This window comes from Amblyomma americanum, chromosome 4 (genome assembly GCF_052857255.1).
Source record: "Amblyomma americanum isolate KBUSLIRL-KWMA chromosome 4, ASM5285725v1, whole genome shotgun sequence".
Lineage (NCBI taxonomy): Eukaryota > Metazoa > Arthropoda > Arachnida > Ixodida > Ixodidae > Amblyomma > Amblyomma americanum.
The window spans coordinates 50,615,589-50,635,602 of record NC_135500.1 but is presented as its reverse complement, the minus strand read 5'-3'; the positions used below and the strand labels follow the sequence as shown (position 1 = coordinate 50,635,602).

At 45.8% G+C, this 20,014-nt stretch overlaps 1 protein-coding gene across 1 annotated transcript in view; it reads right to left on the bottom strand.

Annotated features, from left to right (window-relative positions):
• Positions 1-1,082: 1,082 nt before the first annotated feature.
• LOC144127942 (uncharacterized) overlaps positions 1,083-20,014 on the bottom strand; it is a 43,785-nt gene continuing 24,853 nt past the window's right edge. Inside the window, exons 3-4 of the mRNA XM_077660958.1 lie at positions 18,103-18,324; positions 1,083-3,025 (exon numbers count right to left, since the gene is read on the bottom strand). Coding sequence (XP_077517084.1) covers positions 1,142-3,025; positions 18,103-18,324 — 2,106 coding nt within the window. The 3' untranslated portion in view covers positions 1,083-1,141. The remainder of the gene's footprint in view (positions 3,026-18,102; positions 18,325-20,014) is intronic.

Here is a 20,014-nt window from a genome sequence, read left to right as displayed (position 1 = left end):
GGGAGTATGCATGGTGTGCGTGCTCAATGCAGCAGCTTGCCTGACGATTTGACGCCTGCCCTTGGGACACATGAAATCTGCGAAGCACGGACAGTGGCCAAGTTAGCGAAGAACAGGGGAAGACTAGACAACACACGTACTGCCGGTGCCAGCCGTAGCTCAGAATGCACAAAAAAAAAATACAAACGCGCCGGCACATTTTCTTCCTGCGAGCAGCACACCCCTCAGAAACGTTAATAGTGGACTGCTCCACCAAGGCTCCCTACGATGCGACCGTGCCTCTACTTTCTCTTCTGCATGGGCCTTTTGCACAGGGGAATGCATCCGTCCCTTCTCCCACTTGCATCGCTGTGACAAGCAAGCATCCTCAGCGCGCCCGGTGCCAGTGTCTCCGAGAGCATGGTCACGGTTTCTTTCGCTTTCGCGCCATTGCTGCTCAAGTCTCGGTCCCTCGGTCGGCTCCACATGCGCGGACTTTTGTGGTGTAAGCATGGCTTTGCTGGTGCGATTGCAGTGTCTCCACGTTTTTGTTTCTTTTATGGTTGACAATGACCAGATTAATTTTTATAACTGATAAATGTGCTATGACAGCGTTGGTATAAGTGGTTTATTTTACCATAGAACACATGGTAAAGCTGACGGTGCCACGACTGACCATTGTTATATCCGATATTGTGATAACTGGGTTTGACTGTATATTATATCACCAAAAATAACTGGTGATTAATTCGTAGGAAATCATATTCACGGAAAAAATAAACTGCGTTCTGAAATATATTTTTAAGAAAACGCCTGCCAAATTTAAAAACAAACTGAAATGCCCAACCCCTAATTACATTAAGGTTAGGCAATAGCCTGCACATTTTTTAACACAGTAAGCAATAGTTTCAAGTGAAAGATGCACAAGACACCAAGATGGAGCTCCAGCACTGCCCCCAGAGATCAAATGCACATTTAGAAAAGGAACTTTTCCATAGAGAGCAATACCATGCCATCTGCAAGGTCACAATAAGTTCCAAGATGACTGTACCCGCTACTTTCAGGTATCCCCCCCCCTCCCCTCCCCCATGCCACTTGGAGATTCAGAACACAAAGGCGTGTCATACATCACACAGAGGGGAATGCCGAACGGCCTCATACATCACAGGCACCTTCGCTTCCTCTTTCGGGAGGACTGGTTCTTCACTGGTCCGTCCAGCACATCGTCGACACTCAGGAAGGCACGCACGCACAGCCACGCGTCCATTCTGAGCTGGTCAATCTGCATTCGCCCGTCAATCCGCTCGTGGCAGACGAGGTCGCCGCGCACAATGCCCGCAATCTGCCAGAAGTCCATCTGCAAGCGTTGCCTACACTCTTGAAACCTCACTCTCATTTCTGTGGGGCTTGCCCGGAGTTCACGCTGTGCTTTGGAGGCCACCTGCGGATGCCACGACATTCGCTCGAAGGCGGCTGCTGCCCGCTTCAGGGTCGAACCCAACAGAAAGCTCACAGCGCACTTGACGAGGGACAGGTTACGCCGCCTCAACCGCTTGACAGTCTGCCAGAGGGGGGTAGTGGAAGGGAACTGCACAATGCGCACCACAATGCGCACGTAAGTGAGCGTGTAGCTGTTGGGAAGCAGCAGAGCCAGGCTCCTGAGGAGCGTCCTACATGCCTGCCGTTGTGCACAGAGGTAGGAGAGGTGATACACCTTCCTGCTTGCAGCCACCCAACTGCACAACTTGCGTACATCGTCATCCTCCATCAGCCAGCCTTCGATGGAGACCTTCTCTATCGTTTCATTCTTGCACAGACCCTCGACGATGACGTGTGCGAGCTCTCTGGAGATGCTGAACCTCATGCAGATGTTCTTCAGGACTTTAGTTGATGACAGGTAGGCAGTGATAAGAGATGCATCCTCCTCTGTGATGTTGCCCCACTCCCAGCCAAGATGCAGGTCCAGCCCGGTGATGTGGTCATGGAGTGGCAGGGCTGCTACAATATTGTGAAATCCCAGTTTGTCCAGGGTGGCGAACCTGTGGTTCCCCATGCCCAGGAACTTACCACACGACTGTAGGGCCGACACAAAGCCCTCCGCTTCTGAATAGCACGTGCCAAGCCTGACCTTGTCAGAAACGTGTGTGTCCCGCATTGCATGGTAAAACGACTCCGTGCAACATACTGAGTCAAAGGTGAGCTGCTCAAGTGAGGAGCACCTAGCAGCTTCTGCAAGAAGCAAGCGGCTGTCATTCGCAGAGAACTGCTTGAGAGAGAGCCTTTGCAGAGCAGAAGTGTTCTTCAGTGCAAATATGAGGAGCTCAGCTGGGGAAACCTTGCCAACCAAGCAAGCAGCACAACTGTAAATGGGGTCCTCCCTTCCGCTGTTGTCGTTTTGCGCTTCGCGCGCAGACTGAAAGTCCCAAGTGCAGCGGAGAAAGTCTACCTGTGACAGAGTTTTGCTGCGCACAATGAGGCGGACAAAGAACATGGCAGCAGCCAGGTCCAAACGAAAGTGTTTAAGCACCAGCCCGTTCAGCGTCGAGTTCTCCTGGAGAGCATAAAAAACATTGTCCAACTCCGGTGAGCTCTTTTTTTTGCAGAGGGCGTGAATGCTCAGCGTTTTCAACATTGTGTTGTTACTAAGAAAACGACAAAAGGCAGTTCCATGTTGACCAGACAACACAGAGCCATTTACCAGAAGCTTCTCAATACTGCCATTTTTCTCTAGAGACTCAATAAAAGCTGCACAGTCCTGAAAGAGTGTAGAACTGGCAACATCAAGGAGACGAAGTGACTTTGACTTGGCAATGATGCCAGCAAGTGCATCCTCAACAGCTTGGACACTGCCAGAATGAAAGCCGCTCCAACTCAAGGACAGCTCCACGATGCACTCAGAGATGCGTATACTGGCCATGAGGCTTTGCACTGCACCGCTTGCCAGTAGACACTTGCTCAGCCGAAGTATGTTCAATGCTCCCTTCTGCAAAGCATCGCAGAACACCTCTGCGTAGCAACTCAGCACATCATGCAACCCATCGAGGACCTGCATATGAAAAGAAAGGCAGAGCAGGGCAATAATTTGCACATACATCTAGAAGCTCCCTTGTTTACAGTCTGCTCAGGAACAAGGACATCAAGCACACCTTTCTTTGTAATACAGTGTTTGTTAGGCAGCAGCAGGTGCATTTACTGCAGAAATAATTGGTTTAAGAATGGAGCATTTTTTCCCTGCCACCTGATTCTAATTTGTGATGTCAAAACTGACAAGGACTCCTTGATCCCCATTTGGAAGTGAATGGCAATGCAGCCTAGGGGAATTACATCCAAAAAACTGTATTGAAGAAACTGCTGCTGTGTCAGTATAATATAACAACTCTTATGCCAATTGTATTCTATTTCTTAATTTCCGGTTCCTCATGATTGGCTGAAGCCCAGGCCACGGCATCATTGCAAGCAATGACAAAGGACAGAAAATTAAGAAATGGAATAGAACCGGGGTGAAATTACAAAACAATCAGTCACAAAACAGTCATAAAACGATAACAATGCCCCGCTCCTATTGGTCAGCACTGACCAGAGGCTATATAGCTGACCATGCGGTAGGTAGCACGAGACCAGGCTGCCGATTATCTCCAGGGACATGCGTCATGCCAGAATTTGAAACTAGAGGACCGTTTCCAGTTCAATCTGCTACTAGTCAATCGGGCCACGCGCGTGTGTGGAAAGCAGGGTTTAGTCAGCGCCATTTTTTCACTTTTGGTCTCCACTGCCTACAGACTGCTGTCCTTGCGATAACATCGCTACAAAGCAAAGTGCCACGGCAGGACGAAGCGAGGGCCGCATGCGTCGAGTTATATTTGGAGTCAACTTTTTTTCTTTTTGGACAGCAAGGGCTGATAGTTGGGGATCGACTCTTGTGCTGCAAAATACAGTGACAGCAAAGTTTATCCAATACAGGTACAGCATGTTCCCACAACAAAATTTCTTGCCTGGGCCCCATTTTTATTGCTTTGCTTGGTTAATTCCAAGACCCAGTTAATTATACTTTTCGCAATTCCAAGTAACAAGGTTTTACTGTATCGATAATATGATATGTAAAAAATGGCGATATATAAGCTCATCTGTAACATTGCTATAGTGACATGCTTCTTGATGCACTTGGCTGCCGGCCTTCCTCATTAGGCGTTCCACCCAACCTGCTTCACATTCAAGCTGTAGCAGACAGTGCTTTGGAACTTGCCACTGCCTTTCTTATATGTCTAATCCTGTTACCTGCACAATGTAAGCAAAATAATCGCCCATTAGAATTACAGCACAGTTGGCTTCCGCAACGTGTTTGGTAGCGAAAAGAGTGAAGTAAGCAGGCGAAGGCTGCCGGTAGCCTTTAGTTTTTGTACCCCTGTCACACGGGCAAGTTTAGTGACACTTTCATGAAGTGCACTTCCCTTGAACGAATGATACTTTTGGTGCACGCTGTCACACGGCAGAACGAAGTGTCATTTGGAAATGATGGCAGTGGTGATGGATGTTGCAGCACCTTCGAGAAATTAATTTGATTTTGCATAAATACTTAGAAAATACAATTTTATTGCAAATCTAATTATTCCGAGTTAATTTTCGTTTAATTTCACATTTAAATAAATGTTAACTACAGAAAGCATCACGATCTGTGACAAGTAATACCTCTGTTGCATAGGCGTTTCGTATGCTTTCCAACCGAAAGTCATCGACTCTACTGCCGCCTTGTTCTGGTAACTACTTTTTTAGCAGCATTCGGCTGAGATATATTCCAGTCAATGCAGCTCTGCGAAGACATACGTGATTTTGGGATGCCTTCGAAACTCAAACACCCGCACTGACCAATAGCCATCGCCATCGCTTCACCCCGCCCACAGCAATGCCAGACTCCTTCGATTCTGTGGATGTAGGTTTTCATGCGTGTTGCTCGCTTTTCTGCTTGTGTTTTAGCAAACATTTTGTGTACACACTAAATGAGCGGCTGAAGATCACAGTACACCACTGAACATTTAACGCATAAGTGCGGAACTTTCCCAGGAATGCAACGATGAGGACAACTGCACTGCCGTACTTTTGTTTCCATCGCTGTGTACAAACTGCTAGTGCTCTTTTGCGTGACATAAAATGCAAGTTGTGCATTAGTTATCTTAAATAATCTCATTTTGTACCGGCTATACACTTGCTTGTTTCCATAGTGCAACAACCCTGTAGGAAGCACTAAAGCAACTACCCGCCTGGGAAACACCTGGAAGCTGAATTGCTGACATAGCATAGGAATGACGCGTCTCGCTAATCGTCCCTGCTTTCTCCGATGAGAAAAATTTTTAATTTTGAATCAGTTTACACAGAAGCATGTTTGAAGAGCATTTGCATTCATTGAAATGGCCTCATTTGTTATTCACAGGTGATGGTGTCGACTGCTGCTGGCTGCCTAAAACACTGAGCGGCAGTAGAGTCCCAACGGCGCTTCCCGTTCAGTTCATGTACGTTCTGTAATGCAAGCAACAGTCAATTTCAGGTCAATTTTATCAAAACTACACTCATTGTCCATTTGTGTTCACTAAAACTTGACAATGCGCTCTCCACAATCGCAGAAATTTCATACATGAACCCTGCAAGCTCATTAGGCCTATCGCGAAAAGGAGTTGTCATCCCTTGCAGAGCTAGAGTAGTGGTTCATTATTTCTAGTTGCTGATGATTTAAAACAAGTTCTCACTAAAATGCACAATCAAGAAAATAAGATGGAGATTTTAAGACCTCTTAATTCTCAAAACAAATTTTTCAATGTCGGAGCACTGCCGTTGAGAATACACACTCACCTTGCTGCAAGACCAAGTGGAGTGAGTTCGCCAAACTCACTACAGGGAACTAAAGCTCATCGTGTGACACTGCGCAAATGAAACTTTAGGCGAATGTCACTCACTGAAAGTGACACTAAACGCACCCATATGATAACAACGTGGCGTGGAAAGCGAGCACAAGAGACCGAAGACCACCCCCCTTCACCTCATCGAGCACATTCAGAACACCAGTGCTGCCAGCAGGTGCCCAAGGGCACGTAGCAAACCTGCCTCTGTGTGCAAAAGTATCCAAAAGCGCTGTTAGGAGAAGTGCCACTTTCAAGGTTGCGGCATGCCGTTCAATATAGCGAATAACCAGTGAAATTAGAGCTTGATATAACGTATTTACTCAAATCTATAGCGACCCCCGAAATTCAGAACGTCAGAAAATAAAAAAAGTTTACCTCGAATGTAAGCAGAATTAGAAAATGCGTTGGACTAGAACATGCATTTTATTACGCTTGCAACGCTCGTTGCAGCACATCCAATGCTCACTCATGATCATAATCTTCAGCGACGCTGCTGACATCGATGTCCTCTTTGTCACTGGCTTTTTCCCACAGCCGCACTGTACTCGCTTGTCTCCAGCACGTTCGAGATGCTGCACTTTCGGAAGGCCCGCACAATCGGTTCAGCCGGAATTTCGTCCCATGCCGTGGCGATCCAGTTCGCCACTTGGCAATGTGAAGCACACACAATCTGCCGGGCTAGTTGGTTGTGATCCATATGTATCAGCAGCGCTAACACAATCGGGAGAAAGAAGCAGATAGGACTGAGCGCTGTTAGCGCTCTGTCCTATCTGCATCTTTTTAGCCATCATTCCTGGAGGAATGAAAATCATCCTGCAGCCGCTGGATATTTCTGTCAATCAGCCATTTAAAGCTGAATTCCTGCTTCCTCATTCTTACTCCGAGTGGATGGCAACGGACGTTCACGCGAAGACTTTTACTGGACAGTTGAAGAGAGCTTCGCTGCAGCAAGTTGGTTTGTCGATTTTAAGCACACAGCGTTTGGTGTCATGAGACGTCATTATGAAAAGCTTCAAGGTGACTGGAATTTCCTTGAATAAAGTATGTGTGCTCATTTAGCAGTTTACATTATTATTATTTAGAACAGTTATGGCAACAGTGCGAAATTTCTCTTACACGAGTCAAGCCTACATCCCGGCTCATGTAAGAGCCGCATACCATCAAAATCGAAGAAAAAAGTGTGGCCCTTACATGAGTACAGTAAAAGCTCATTAATTAAAACTCAAAGGGGACCGGAAAACTGTTCGATTTAAGCGAAGTTCACATTATCAAACAGATGCTGGAATGAGCGGTCACTGCGCCCCGCCAGGCAGGCAGAATCCAAAGCAGTCACATCTAGACTCGGTAATCGCGAACTAGGCGCTACTACACGTTATGGCGGGCAATTCTGAGAATTAAATTAATGCGGTCTTAATGGCTAATCAAATTGATTGGCCAGTTATGCGCCAGACACAAGTACTGGAATGCATTCGCGTGAGCAGCGAGATTTAGTACTCCAAAACATGTTTATTTACGAGGAAGGGTTGTCAAAATTAAAGGTAATTAGTGATGTGCATTTGCTTGCGTTTCTTCTGCCGAGACTTCATCAGCATCATCTGCAGCTTGCCCAAGAACTCCAGCGCAACTTCTGAGTTCTCATTGGCAGAGAAGTAGAGTGCTGCAACATCGAGTGCCGACGCTACTTCTGTGCACCTGGCGGTGGCATAGGCTCGTCGCCGCAGTCGGACTCATCACTGTCGGCTGTACTGACCGGAGGTGAGTCCTGCGCGCTGTCTGCTGACAGCATGCAGCCTCAATTATATCGTTGTCCCTCCAGGGCTCCAACGTCTCCACACTGCGGTCCATGTAGCTCGCAGCACCAACAAAAAGCATGACAGCGGTGCCCAAACCGCCGTGCTGCATTGTGTACACCATGTGATTGCAACCCAGCGACCGTGGCACAATGAAAACGGCTTGCGTTAAACCATCGGCGGCGGGGGTGAGTGCTCCGGAAGCGAAAAGCTGCTTCGGCATGCACCGGAACATGGGCTCCGCCAGCCTTATGCGCTCGGCTTTTTTGTAGCGAGAGCTACACTGGGCTACCAGTTGAGCATTTCGCGGTGACTGGGAGAGGAAAGTTGTGCGCATGCGCCGTTACCATGGCAACCAGAGAAGAGCAGCAGGTGCGGTGTGCGCTTCGCTGTCGCTGCGGCCACGCTCCCGCTCCGTCGGAGCCACGCGTGACGTTACACGAATGAGCAGTTGTGCGCATGCGCCGATACCATGATAACGGAGAGACCCCACAGGTGTGTCTCGCCGCACGCCGCTCTATCATCCAAACCGCGCGTCGCAGGCGCAGAATTGCGTGTAAAAGGCGGAGATATAATGGGCGGCTGTATCACAACATTTAAAATGGATGCAGAGAAGGAGAGTACAGCCGCGGCTAAACAGCAGTATAGACAAGAGAAGATTAACTCTTCGGACCCTGAGGTTGTCGCCTGGCACTTGGCTACTTAACAAAGAGAGAATGAGCATAAAGTCTGTTTCGCATGCAAGCGAAAGCTGCTGCCGCGGCGGAAAAATCTGTTTTAAGTTGTCACAGCGATGAGCAGCAAGGTTCCAACAAGCTGGAAATTTTCGCTGCGACGCGCCGCTCCATCGCTCAGTCGCCTGCATGTAAACCAGCATTAAGAAGGCAAACAGAGCAGCAGAGACGCACGAACAGAGAGAGGAATGGCTTGCCAAATGGAGATGCCAGACTGCCGAGCGTAATAGACGGCGCACAGCCGCCGAGATGGGAGCCCAGTGTCTCTCATTGCTAAACATACAGTGACTACAACAAGCTTAGCCAGGGGAAAGTACCTCTCATTATGTATATCCTGGCATAGCTAAGCCATACCACTGCCAATTTTTTCTTTTCCATTGTTTTACATGTGTAGTAGATTTGCAGCACGTTGTATTCGCTATGGGTCAACTTCTATCTATGAGGAGCGGTGTCAGTCAGGGACTCCTAGCTCGAATAAGCTAATTAATTAGTGGTTAATTAGCCAATTAATCAGTGTGACTTAATTCACTAGCGGTTAATTCGAACTGGTGCCTGTGCCACGGCACAGCCTTGTGTATTTATAATGCGGAAAAACTGCCGATAATTCGAACAAGTTGGCATCCACAACGGTCAATTCGAACTAGGAGTCTCTGGCTGACACTGCTCCTCGTAGATAGAAGTTGACCCATAGCGAATACAACGCGCTGCAAATCTACTAAACATGTAAAACAACGGAAGAGAAAAAAAGCTGAATGCATAGGGCTGCGAAGCCCACACTCCGGTGCATGCTGAAGCAGGTTTTCCATCTACATGGAGCGGTGTCAGCCAGAGGCTCCATGTTCGAATTAACCGTAGCAGATGCCAACTTGTTCGAATTATCAGAAGTTTTCCGCATTGAAGTACACAGGGCTGTGCCGTGGCCCGGGCATCAGATCAAATCAATGCTAAGTTCAAATTAATCGAGTTCGAATTAACGAGCTTTTAGTATACATGGCTCACACCCTTCGAAAACTGGAAAAGCAAACAAACTCTGCATGTGGCTGCCAGATACGATGCGCAAAATCGGACCAGGCGCATCAGCGTTAAATGCACCAGAGCCATTCATAAGCGAACTGCAGCACGTGGTGAACCTTAACTGTAAACAAACAACCGAGCAATATAAAACAAAATGGGCATCGATCAGAATGACATGACAAGGAAGATAACAAGCACAAGCAGACTCACAGAACACTGAGCCACAAAAAGTGTGTGAACTGAGCCGGAATACTAAGAGAAATTAAGCAAAACAACAAATGACCATGGAGGCTAAAACAGCAACAATAAATGAACGTGAAGTTCAAGATGCCAACAGTAACACGGATAAAAACCACCAAATAACAGGGCACTGATAAAACATGAAAACTGGAAAAGCTTCCGTGTCAGGGCTCAGGCTCGGTGCTAGTAACCTTAGCTTTTTATTCCCTCTGCCTTTTTTTCACCTTTATTGCTGTTTTTTTAGCTTTCATGTTTTATCGATGCCCAGTTATATGGTGGTTTTTATCATTCATCTCTAGCCATGTTATTGTTGGCATTTTAAACTTCACGTTCATTTATTGTTGCCATTTTAACCTCCATGGTCATTTTAAGTTTTGCTTCATTTCTCTTAGTATTACGGCGCAGTTCACATCACTTTTTGTGGCTCAGTGTTCTGTGAGTCTGCTTGTGCTTGTTATCTTCCTTGTCATGTCGTTCTGATCAATGCCCATTTTCTTTTATATTGTTTAGTTGTTTGTTTACAGTCAGGGGTTCGCCACGTGGCACAGTTCGCTTGTGAATGGCTCAGGTGCATTTAATGCTGATGCACGTTGTCCAATTTTGCAACGTCGTATCTGGCATCCACATGCAGAATTTGTTTGCTTTTGCAGTTTTCGGGGGGTGTGCTGCCATGTAAAAATTCGGTGTGTCGACAGCCATGCATTCAAGGTGAAAGTTAGCGCTTGTGTGCGTTTTCTTTCATTCGTCCTCATCTTTCCCTGCCACGCCATCCCTCCCAGAGCATGTCACACCAACTTGCCCAAACCTTTACGCTGCTCAAATAGGCAAGTGTCCAAGATCATTTCAAGATAACATGCTTCCCCTATATCACGGCTGCACTGACACATATGTTTATGGGGGTTTAACATCCCAAAGCGGCTCAGGCTATGAGGGATGCTGTACTGAAGGGCTGCGGAAATTTCGACCACCTGGGGTTTTTTTAACATGCACTGACATTGCACAGTACACGAGCCTCTAGAATTTCGCCTCCATCTAAATTCGACCGCCACGGTCGGGATCAAACCCACGTCTTTCGGGTCAGCAGCTGAGCACCATAACCGCTGAGCCACCGCAGCGGCGCACTGACACATATATCAGTTGATATATACACATAGCGACACATTATATCATATATCAGTACTCAACATGATTCTGTTACCCGATTGCACCGGTGTCTGGTGTGGTGAAATCTGGCGGTGCAATAGGTGCCACAGAGGCACACTGTGCCCAGCAAATGCCCCAAGCTGCCCCAAATGTCCCATGGGTGGATTAAAGGTGGAGGAAGGGTTCAAATGGGACCGTCCCCCTTCCATAAGTGACCCATAAATCTGCCCTGAGTCATGCAATAGGGAACTTTGACTTTTGTATCTAGTTCCGCATCTGGCAAAGCATCTTTTGTATCTGGTTCTGTGATGCAGGCATTTTGCCAATAAGCAGCTTTAACACTGCCCTCAGTGCTACCCAATACACTACTGGAAAAGCACAGAACACTTCTCGACAACTATCATACTCCTTATCAGCCTAACTACAGCCTAAATTAATGCTGTCAACCGTAGCAGGCCTGCATGAATGCATTTCCTGTGCTTCCGATAGAAATTTCGTTTCGGATGACAGGAATTTCTTATGACACAAATATATTTCTGGACCCCATGAGGCTCATATCATTGAGATTCTACAGATATCTGTCAATGCGGACCAACTTCAACCTGTCCTCAGCGCCACTTTGGCTCAAGCTCAGCAGCTAAGGAAGTCAGTTGCTTAGCACCAGTTCCATACTGCAAGGGAATGCAGTGGCCCATTTCTTTTACCCTTCATCTACATAACCACAATGCAAAAATCGAGCTCAAAATCTTAAATTCAGTAATAAATGCAGTGACATCCTCAGCTGTGAGAGAGAGCTATAACAGAGCCTGTTCAATTTCTTGCCAAAACAGGCTAGTGTCTGCTTCAGAACGCTCTTCAACTCCCCTACTGCAGTTGCCTGAACTACCACTTACAATGCCGTGTCTTTGTCCTTTGAGGCCTTTGCTCAGTCACAGACCAAGCCCAGTCATGGCGAGCCTTGCCCAATACAAGATGCGCTGACACTTTGCATTTCCTTGCTGGTCAAACTGGGTGCTAATCCTCTGCTGCCCTAACCTTTGCCACTAAGGCAAGTCAGAACTGTGATGCAGGCAAAACGAGGCTTTTCTCCTACAAGCTATTTTTGCAAGATTTTTGCAGTCTTCGCTTGAGTAGACGACTGAAAGAATGACCTGCTCAGTTTTGGCGATTCATATCGCCAGTCTTCACATGTGATAACTCATGCACACCTTATTTTGCTGAATTTGAAAGCCTGCCTGCCATCCTTGATTTACAAATAACTGAACCAGGCGTGTTTGACTTTTTATTGAATTTAGACGAGAGAAAATCCCCTGGCCCAGATGAAAAACCTAATGCCTTTTTGAAAAGGTACGCAGAATGGTTGTCTCAATGCCTGATAGTTATCTTCAATGCATCCCTGTCGTCAGGTACGTTGCCAGATGACTGGAAATTGTCCAAGATAAAGCCATTATAAAAAAATGGAAACAACTTATTTCAAATTATCGGCCAATAGCCCTAACCTGATCCTGCTGTAAGTTACTGGGGCGCATCATTCATAAACACATTACCTTATTTCTTGCTACTCATTCTATTCTTCCATCAGCTAAGATGGCTTTAGGAGGAGTTTTTTAATCGTCACTCAACTTGTTGAAGCAATCAACAATTTTGCTTTAGCTATAAATGACCGAAGTCAAATAGACGCACTGTTCTTGGGACTTTGCCAAAGCATTCAACAAGCTTCGTAGCATGCTAAAAAATAATCTGCTTTGTAACTGGCTTCAAGCATACCAGACTTACTGGTGCTAATATGTTGTTTACAAAGAACTTGCTTCTAAATTTTTGCTGGTTGTACCATGGGTACCCCAGGGTTCCGTACTGGCAACCTTACTTTTTCTGCTTTATATAAATGACATTGTGGATGGTTATGACACAAACCTCCGGTTGTAAGCCAACAAGTGTGCCCTGTACTCTGTTATAAATTCACGTGATGATCAAGTTAAGCTGAATATTGATCTTGATAAGCTAATGAAGTGGTGTAATACATGGCAGGTGTGTGTGAATTATGCTAAAAGTGTTGTTCTAACCATTACCAATAAAAAGATCATTCACTTTCGATTATTCAGCTGATAGTTACCAATTTCTCAGAGTTTCAGAGTACAAGTATCTAGGTCTTCACGTATCACATGATCTGCGTCGGGATTATCATATTACGCACATTGCAAATAATACCATGATAAACTGTATTATATGAAACGATGTCTTCGTAGCTCATCAAAAGATGCTAAGTTTCGAGCAGATAAGACTCTCGTTTCACCTCTTCTTGATTTCGTCAATATAATATCGGATCCATTTAATTCTGTTAATATCAATAAAATGGAAAGAGTGCAAAAGAAAGCAACTAGATTTATCTTCAACCAGTATGGCATTACGTCCATTACTGAACTCCACGACAGAGCCGGTTTGAGGGCGCTATCAGAGAGGAATAAGACTGCGCGCTTACGTTTTCTGTTTAAAGCATACCTGCCAACCTGAAGATTTAAAAATTCATAAAACCTTCGTGACTGGGGGGCACTTTGTTTTTTTAGTTTCCAAGAATTTACTTTCAGCGACAAGCTTGCTCACTCACCCAAAAGCGAAATCCGTGTCCTGTAGAATAATGAGCAAAAACTCCACTGGGTCACAATTTATTTTTGCAATGATTTTGTAGTTGCTGACTTTGCCTGCTTCAGAAACTTCTCTGTGTAAGCTTGCTCAAAGCAGGTGCCACTCTGGAGTCCTTTCACCATCAGCAGACTTTCTAGAGTTTTCTCAGAGACAGACGAGCAAAACTCCGTTCGAGTTTTGTTGACACAGCTGAACATTCTCTCACATTCAGAGTTACTATGGGGAATGGCGAGTACGCCCAGCATAACCATCGAAATTCTGTGGAATCTGGGCGATCTGTCGACATCTCGAATGCTTCCCAATTGCGACCACTGTATGTCGCACCTTGGCTCATTCAGTATGTCTGCTGGAATCTGGTACACTTGCAAGTTGGCAAACTCCACTTCGAGTGCATCAATTGTTTCTTCTCTTGTTTCACCAATCTGCTCGTGCAGAATAGCAGGAAACGCCATAATAAAATGAAGTACACTACTGAATGAAGCAGTTTCTAGCGCCTGCACTTGGGCAAGTTCAGCCATCTTCAGGGTGACGTCTTCCAGAGGGAACCTGTGGCGAATATAATCACAAGCTGCAGTGAAGTAGAGACGTACAGCCGAGAAGAACTGCTCTTTCTCATTTGAGCTCAGCGTCTCAACTACAGAGTAGGTTGTGATGCCAATGACTACGTCTTTATCATCTTTTTGATTCTCTAAAGCTCCATAGGCAACTTCGGGCAATGAACGGCATCCCTTGAAAACACCTGGCCGCATAAATCGAGTCAAGAGGTCCTCGAGAAGGCGGTTCAAGAGGCCCCTGAGCACATGAATCTGAGAAGCCTGTGAGTGAAGAAGGCTGTTTGTCTTCTCAAAAAGAGATATAACATTTTGGAGAAAAAAAGCAGCATGCCCTGCTCCAATGACAAAAAAAAAAAAAACAGGCGCTCTTCACGGGTCACGTGGCTGGCTTCTCCAGATTCCTCGCTATGAAGTTTCAGTTTCTTTGCTTATGGTGCAGAATGAACTCCTTTTCTTTTTAGCGAAGGTCCATCGCAGTCGGTGCTTTTCTTTCCAACACCTGCAGCAGCCTTGGGAAGGTGTGCAGCAGTCTTTGGGGCCGGTGCAGGGTTCTTGGCGATTTGTAGAGAAGTCTTGGGAATCTGGTATGACTCCAAAAACAAGCTCTGCTTGTTGCACTTTTTTGTTTCATCCAAAAAAAAGCTAAGAAGTGGTTTCCACTGGTCTAACAGCCTCTTCAAACACTTCCCCAAAGACAGCCAACATGTCGGCGAATGCTTCAACATCTTCCTGACGTCGACGTCATGCAACCTTTGAAACTCTTTCAGCCGATCTTTCCACTTTGACCTTTTCTCTAAGTAAAAAAAAAATGTCAACCAAGGCCTCACCAACCTTTACAGGAAGACATGCAGCTCCTTTTTGGGCGGCCAAGTTGATGAGGTGGCATGGGCAACCAACCCCGATCAAAGCTGGTTAGGCCTCTCTCAATGCAGTCGAAACGCTCTTTTTCTTGAAAATCAACATGGGCATTGTCCGAAGACAATGCCAACAGGTTTTCAAGAGGCAAACTTCGGGACTTCATTTCGTCCACAATCATATTTCCAATCTTATGACCCGTCGCTTGCCCTTGGACTGTCCCGAGGCAAAGGAAGCAGCTTTCAACTTTACTGGTCTCTTTTAATGAAGTATGTCACAACAATAGGGTAAAGCTGCGTATCCCTATTGTTACTTCCGACCACAGCAATCAAAAATACCTGCTTTTTTAGGGCATCCAGCAAAGGAGTCTGCATTCGCGGCCATTTCACGAACAATTGCCGCCGTCTTCATTCGTTCACAGGCGTAGCTTGGCTCATTCGCACTTGGGGAACATTTTCCGGAAAAGTGGCCCAGCGTGATCACCGACACTTAGCGGGATGTTGTGTTCAACTAAAAACGTGGTGCAATGGCATTCTGCACGAATCACACCGAGGTCGCTGTCACTGCGTACAAAACTTGTCAGGCTTGGCTGGCTGTCCGCGGCTCGCAAGTATCGTTGGTGCTTTTCGAAGCGATGTGGACCTTGATGTCAGACTTTCCATCATGTAAAATGTTAACATCACAGGCACATGTGGTGCAAAATCCGAACTTCTCTCCTTTCTTAGATGGCACGAAGCATGGAAATTCTGATCTGTACGCTTCAAAAATACTTGGAAGTACTGTCGCAGCTTTGAGCCCACCACTGCACCGTGAAACCGCTACTGCCAAAACACCAGAGTCGCACTTCGTCAGATGCGGCCGCAGGTCACACAAGAACAGAGGCCAACACCCAAGTGCCTGGCAGAGGCGGTATCGAGTTTTGGATATGGATTCGTGCCCCTCCGCTCCCCCTGAGTAGACGACAGAAGTTACTACGTTTGCAGCTGCTGATGATGATATCACGAATATGTGTTGCCCTCTCGTGGCAGCGAAAGGTACCATAATAGTGTTAATAGATGTCCACACTTTTTTTCGAAAATAAATCATTTTCCGTAAAATTTCACGCAACATTCGTAAAATTGTAAGACTGATCAAAATTCGTACATTTTACGGAAAATTCGGAAGAGTTGGCAGGTATGGTTTAAAGTCATGAAAGGTAAATTGAAGAGCGGCACTCATGAGTATGTGAAATTTTCTTCTGGTTACGCTACAAGATGCAGAAATCCATTTACTTTGCTTCCTTTCCAAACAAAAAACAATGTTTTCAAATATTCATTCTTTCCTCGCTCTGTATTCGAGTGGAACGGTCTTGATATTATGTGGGTAGTATTGGACGATGTGGATGAATTTTCAACGCTCATTGAACATAGAATGTGAACTCCTCATTCCTTTTCATTTATTGTACTTGCCATTACATGTACTGTGCCCTTTTTTCCATTCACTGTTTTACTTCGTATTTCGATAGTTAGTGATGTCAGTCTCACCCTGCCATGGCCTTTACCTTTGGCCAGCAGTATTGTAAATAAAAATAAACTTATCACCAAATACAAAGGCAAACCGTGAGACATGTTACACAAATCTCAATACAGTCAAGCTTCAATAATATGACCCCCATTAATGTGGAAGACTCGAATTATGGACAATTTTTCGGGGGACCAAACCTTTCCAATGCATTTAAACCTCGTTAATAAAAAAACTAGTTGTCCGGACAATGGAAAGATGGAAAATACACAGAGGCCATTAGGGCGTGTGCATTTTTGTCATGTGAATATGGACAGCGATGAGAAAATCTCTGCTGCTCCAAACAGATGTTCAAGTTTTTACCTTTTAAGTGAAGAACACCAGAGTACTGCAGAGGAAAATTTCAATTTTCTGATTGATGCCCTTTCTTTTTACGGTTTTATGCTTTAGAGCACAATGCTGCTAAGTCAGCGCCCCTTACCATTTACCATATTGCATAAATGGCTGCAAAGAATACCCTCGGCAGTTTGTGCTCAAGTAGAAAGCCTGTTCAGCAGCTGTCAGCGTCCTGAAATGTGAACAGCTGTATTAGGAGTTCAGTCACCTAGCAGTGACATACCATGAAGCAGATCACACATTGATAATGAGGCATTTGAAGCAGGTCCTAATCACAGCGTGTTTCTTTTTCTAAATATTTTCCTCAATTCGTTATTACAGACTACTCGCTTTATGGACAGTTTTGCTTTGGAACCAAAATGTCCATATTAACGAGGCACGACTGTAATACTGAAGGAAGCCAACAGTCACCGAAACAAAGGAGATTTTTAGAGCGTTAGCTCTACTGGTTGCGTTTCGAGCCTCCGAGTTATGCTGATTCCACAGATAGAATCCAAGATGGCAGCCTCCAAGTGGTTGCCATGGTAACCGAGGTGGTTACATACTGGAATAAAATAATAACAAGTGGCAGCATGATGCCCAAGCACCACAGCTCAAAACCAAGCTATGTAGATCCGGTATATATATCCCTGTCTGGAAGACGAGTCGGGCCACTTAGTCCCGACATTCGTGTAAAATTTGTGGGGCAAACGTTTGCCACAGACTGTTCCGGATGGTGTCATACGATTCAGCGTTTCGTGCAGCATACACTTACTAGTTAAATTAGACTAGCTCGCGGCAGGGATTTGAATTGGCAACGTTAGTACCCCAATTCCACGTCTTTACGAATCTTCATGTGAACACTGCAGCTCAACCGTTTGTTGCACAGTGTGGGGGGTGGTGTCATATGATTCAGCATTTCGTGCAGCATAAACTTATTAGTTAAGTTAGAGCCTAGCTCATGGCAGGGATCCGAACCAGAAACCTAAGTACCCCAATTCCACGCCTTTATGAATCTTCATATGAACACTGCAGCTCAACCGTTTGTTGCAGAGTGTACGGAGTGGTGTCATATGAATCAGCGTTTCGTGCAGCATAAACTTATTAGTTAAGTTAGAGTCTAGCTCACGGCAAAGATTCAAACCGGCGACCTATGTTAGGTGTGTTAATGCTCAATGTTCGATCACTACCTCAGCCTCAGCTCATTTTTTTTTCAAATTTGTGGTGTTGATCAATAAGAGATTAATACTGTAATTATTATATCACTTCAAGATAATTGATTAGAAAGCAGAAGAAAAAACAATGACGTCACTTATGCCTCTGAACTTGGGGGAAAAGAGGCCGTGCTAGGAGAGAAATGTAGACAGAAGCTGTCAGCACGCACCTCAAGGCATCGGTGCCTGGTCATCAGGCAGTGTAGCAAGATGGCCGCATGGTCTCCGTCCCAGCTGAACCCCCGGACCCTGCTGTTGTTCTCGACTGCGCTTAGCGCCAACTTGCTAGGCTTGATTTCATGGACCTCCACGGCCAGGATCAAGAACCACTCATTCAATGCCGGAAGCAGATTCAACACCACGGGACAGGTGACATCCAGACTGGACCAGCACTGTGATAGGACGGGATGATGGTGCAAGGTTCATGAGCACAGACCTCGCTTTTCATCGACAATCGCAGAGAAGCAACATATACTAACGAAATAACGATAGCGATGGTTACGCTTCCATACACACCCTCTCCAAATCCTTGCTAACCACAGCGGCAGCCATTACAGGAATGCTCCTTGATAGCCCACCATTCTGATGTGAAACCAAATGCTTGGCATATTAATCTGACAACATCAATATTGCCGCAGTGTTTTTCCGTTCTTCAAATCTGCCACCACACCACTTTATCGCTTTTTTTGCGATGCAAGACGCAACTAGATTTATCTCGATTGATCGCAGCCAGGCAGAGCTGATTCTACGTTGTTCCGGAATGTTCTAGTAACTTCGCACGCTTTTTCTCGAAAGTTCGCTATCAGCTTTAAATTGAGCACGGCCAACAGCAACGGGCATTCTGTTCGACAACTACCGATCACGCTTGTTGCTTCGCCGCCGCTGAGTGATTCAGTCCATTGTGGGCGCAAGCCAGCCCAATGAAAAGTTTTCTTTTAGAAGACCTTTTGTCCGTTTTCATCGCTCCTTCGACTGCCGTCACCACTACGTGACAATATTCTCTGATCACACAGTTTTAACCAGTACGACAATAGCCATTACAGACAGCATTTCTGTAACATATTTAGATCGAAGTATTCAGAAGAGGATATTCTCCTTCAACAAGACTCAACACTTGCTGAAACAACAACAGGTTGTTGATTAAGTATGTATCTTTTTTGTACAAGCACAGCTCTGGAGGTACTATGATGGCACACAGAAAGCTAGCCAAACTCCCCCCCTCAGGAACAATGTTTCTACAGTAGCAACAAGACAAATCGCAGAATTTTCTCTGGCAAAGGCAAAGTACAAGGAATGAAACCAGAAAATCAAGTCTACAGCGATGGCATAGAGGTAGAGCATCCGCCTCGCGTGCAAGAGGACCGGGGTTCGAATCCTGGTGCTGAGCAATTCTCCACCGGGTCTCAAAAAAAAAAATCCGCGTGTCAATGAAATTGCATAACCAGGCCTGGAGTGCTGGCAGATCTCGGTGACCAGAACCGACAATGCAGTCTCTCACCAGAGCAGGATTTGGCCACCCTGGTGTAGTACTTGGCCACAACCTTCTATGATCAAACCAAAGGGACATGCACTTTGTAAAAATGGCAGTGTATGGCTGCAGGACTGGGCAGGTGTCCTGGAGTACTCATACAACGATGATGGCAATCAGACAAATTATGCTAGCTGCAAGCAACAATGGTGCACAGTGTTCTGCAACTTTACCACAGCAGTATTGAGAAATTCTCCCGGCTCAGCCAGAGGCTTGTTTGCAGTGAAACCTTTCCTCTGCAGACAACACATGCAGCCCTTTGCGGAAACCCGGCATTGGCAGACTTTCAATTCCTTCACCTCGATGACAGGTTTGTATCATGCATAGCTAAACCAAGTAACTAGTATCAAATGTAGTACGAGACAAAATTTACCTTAGTACGCAAGCTTTGTGCATGGTTTCACGGTGAACAAGCCATCAATTGAGGCAGCAAAATTTTTCAAAGCTGCTACGACAAAGTCGCAGAACCCTGTACATGTACTGTGTCTCCAGGTGTTAATTCCTCCCTAAAACATCTCGCACAGCACGCAACTGCATCCTTTGTTCAAGATGGA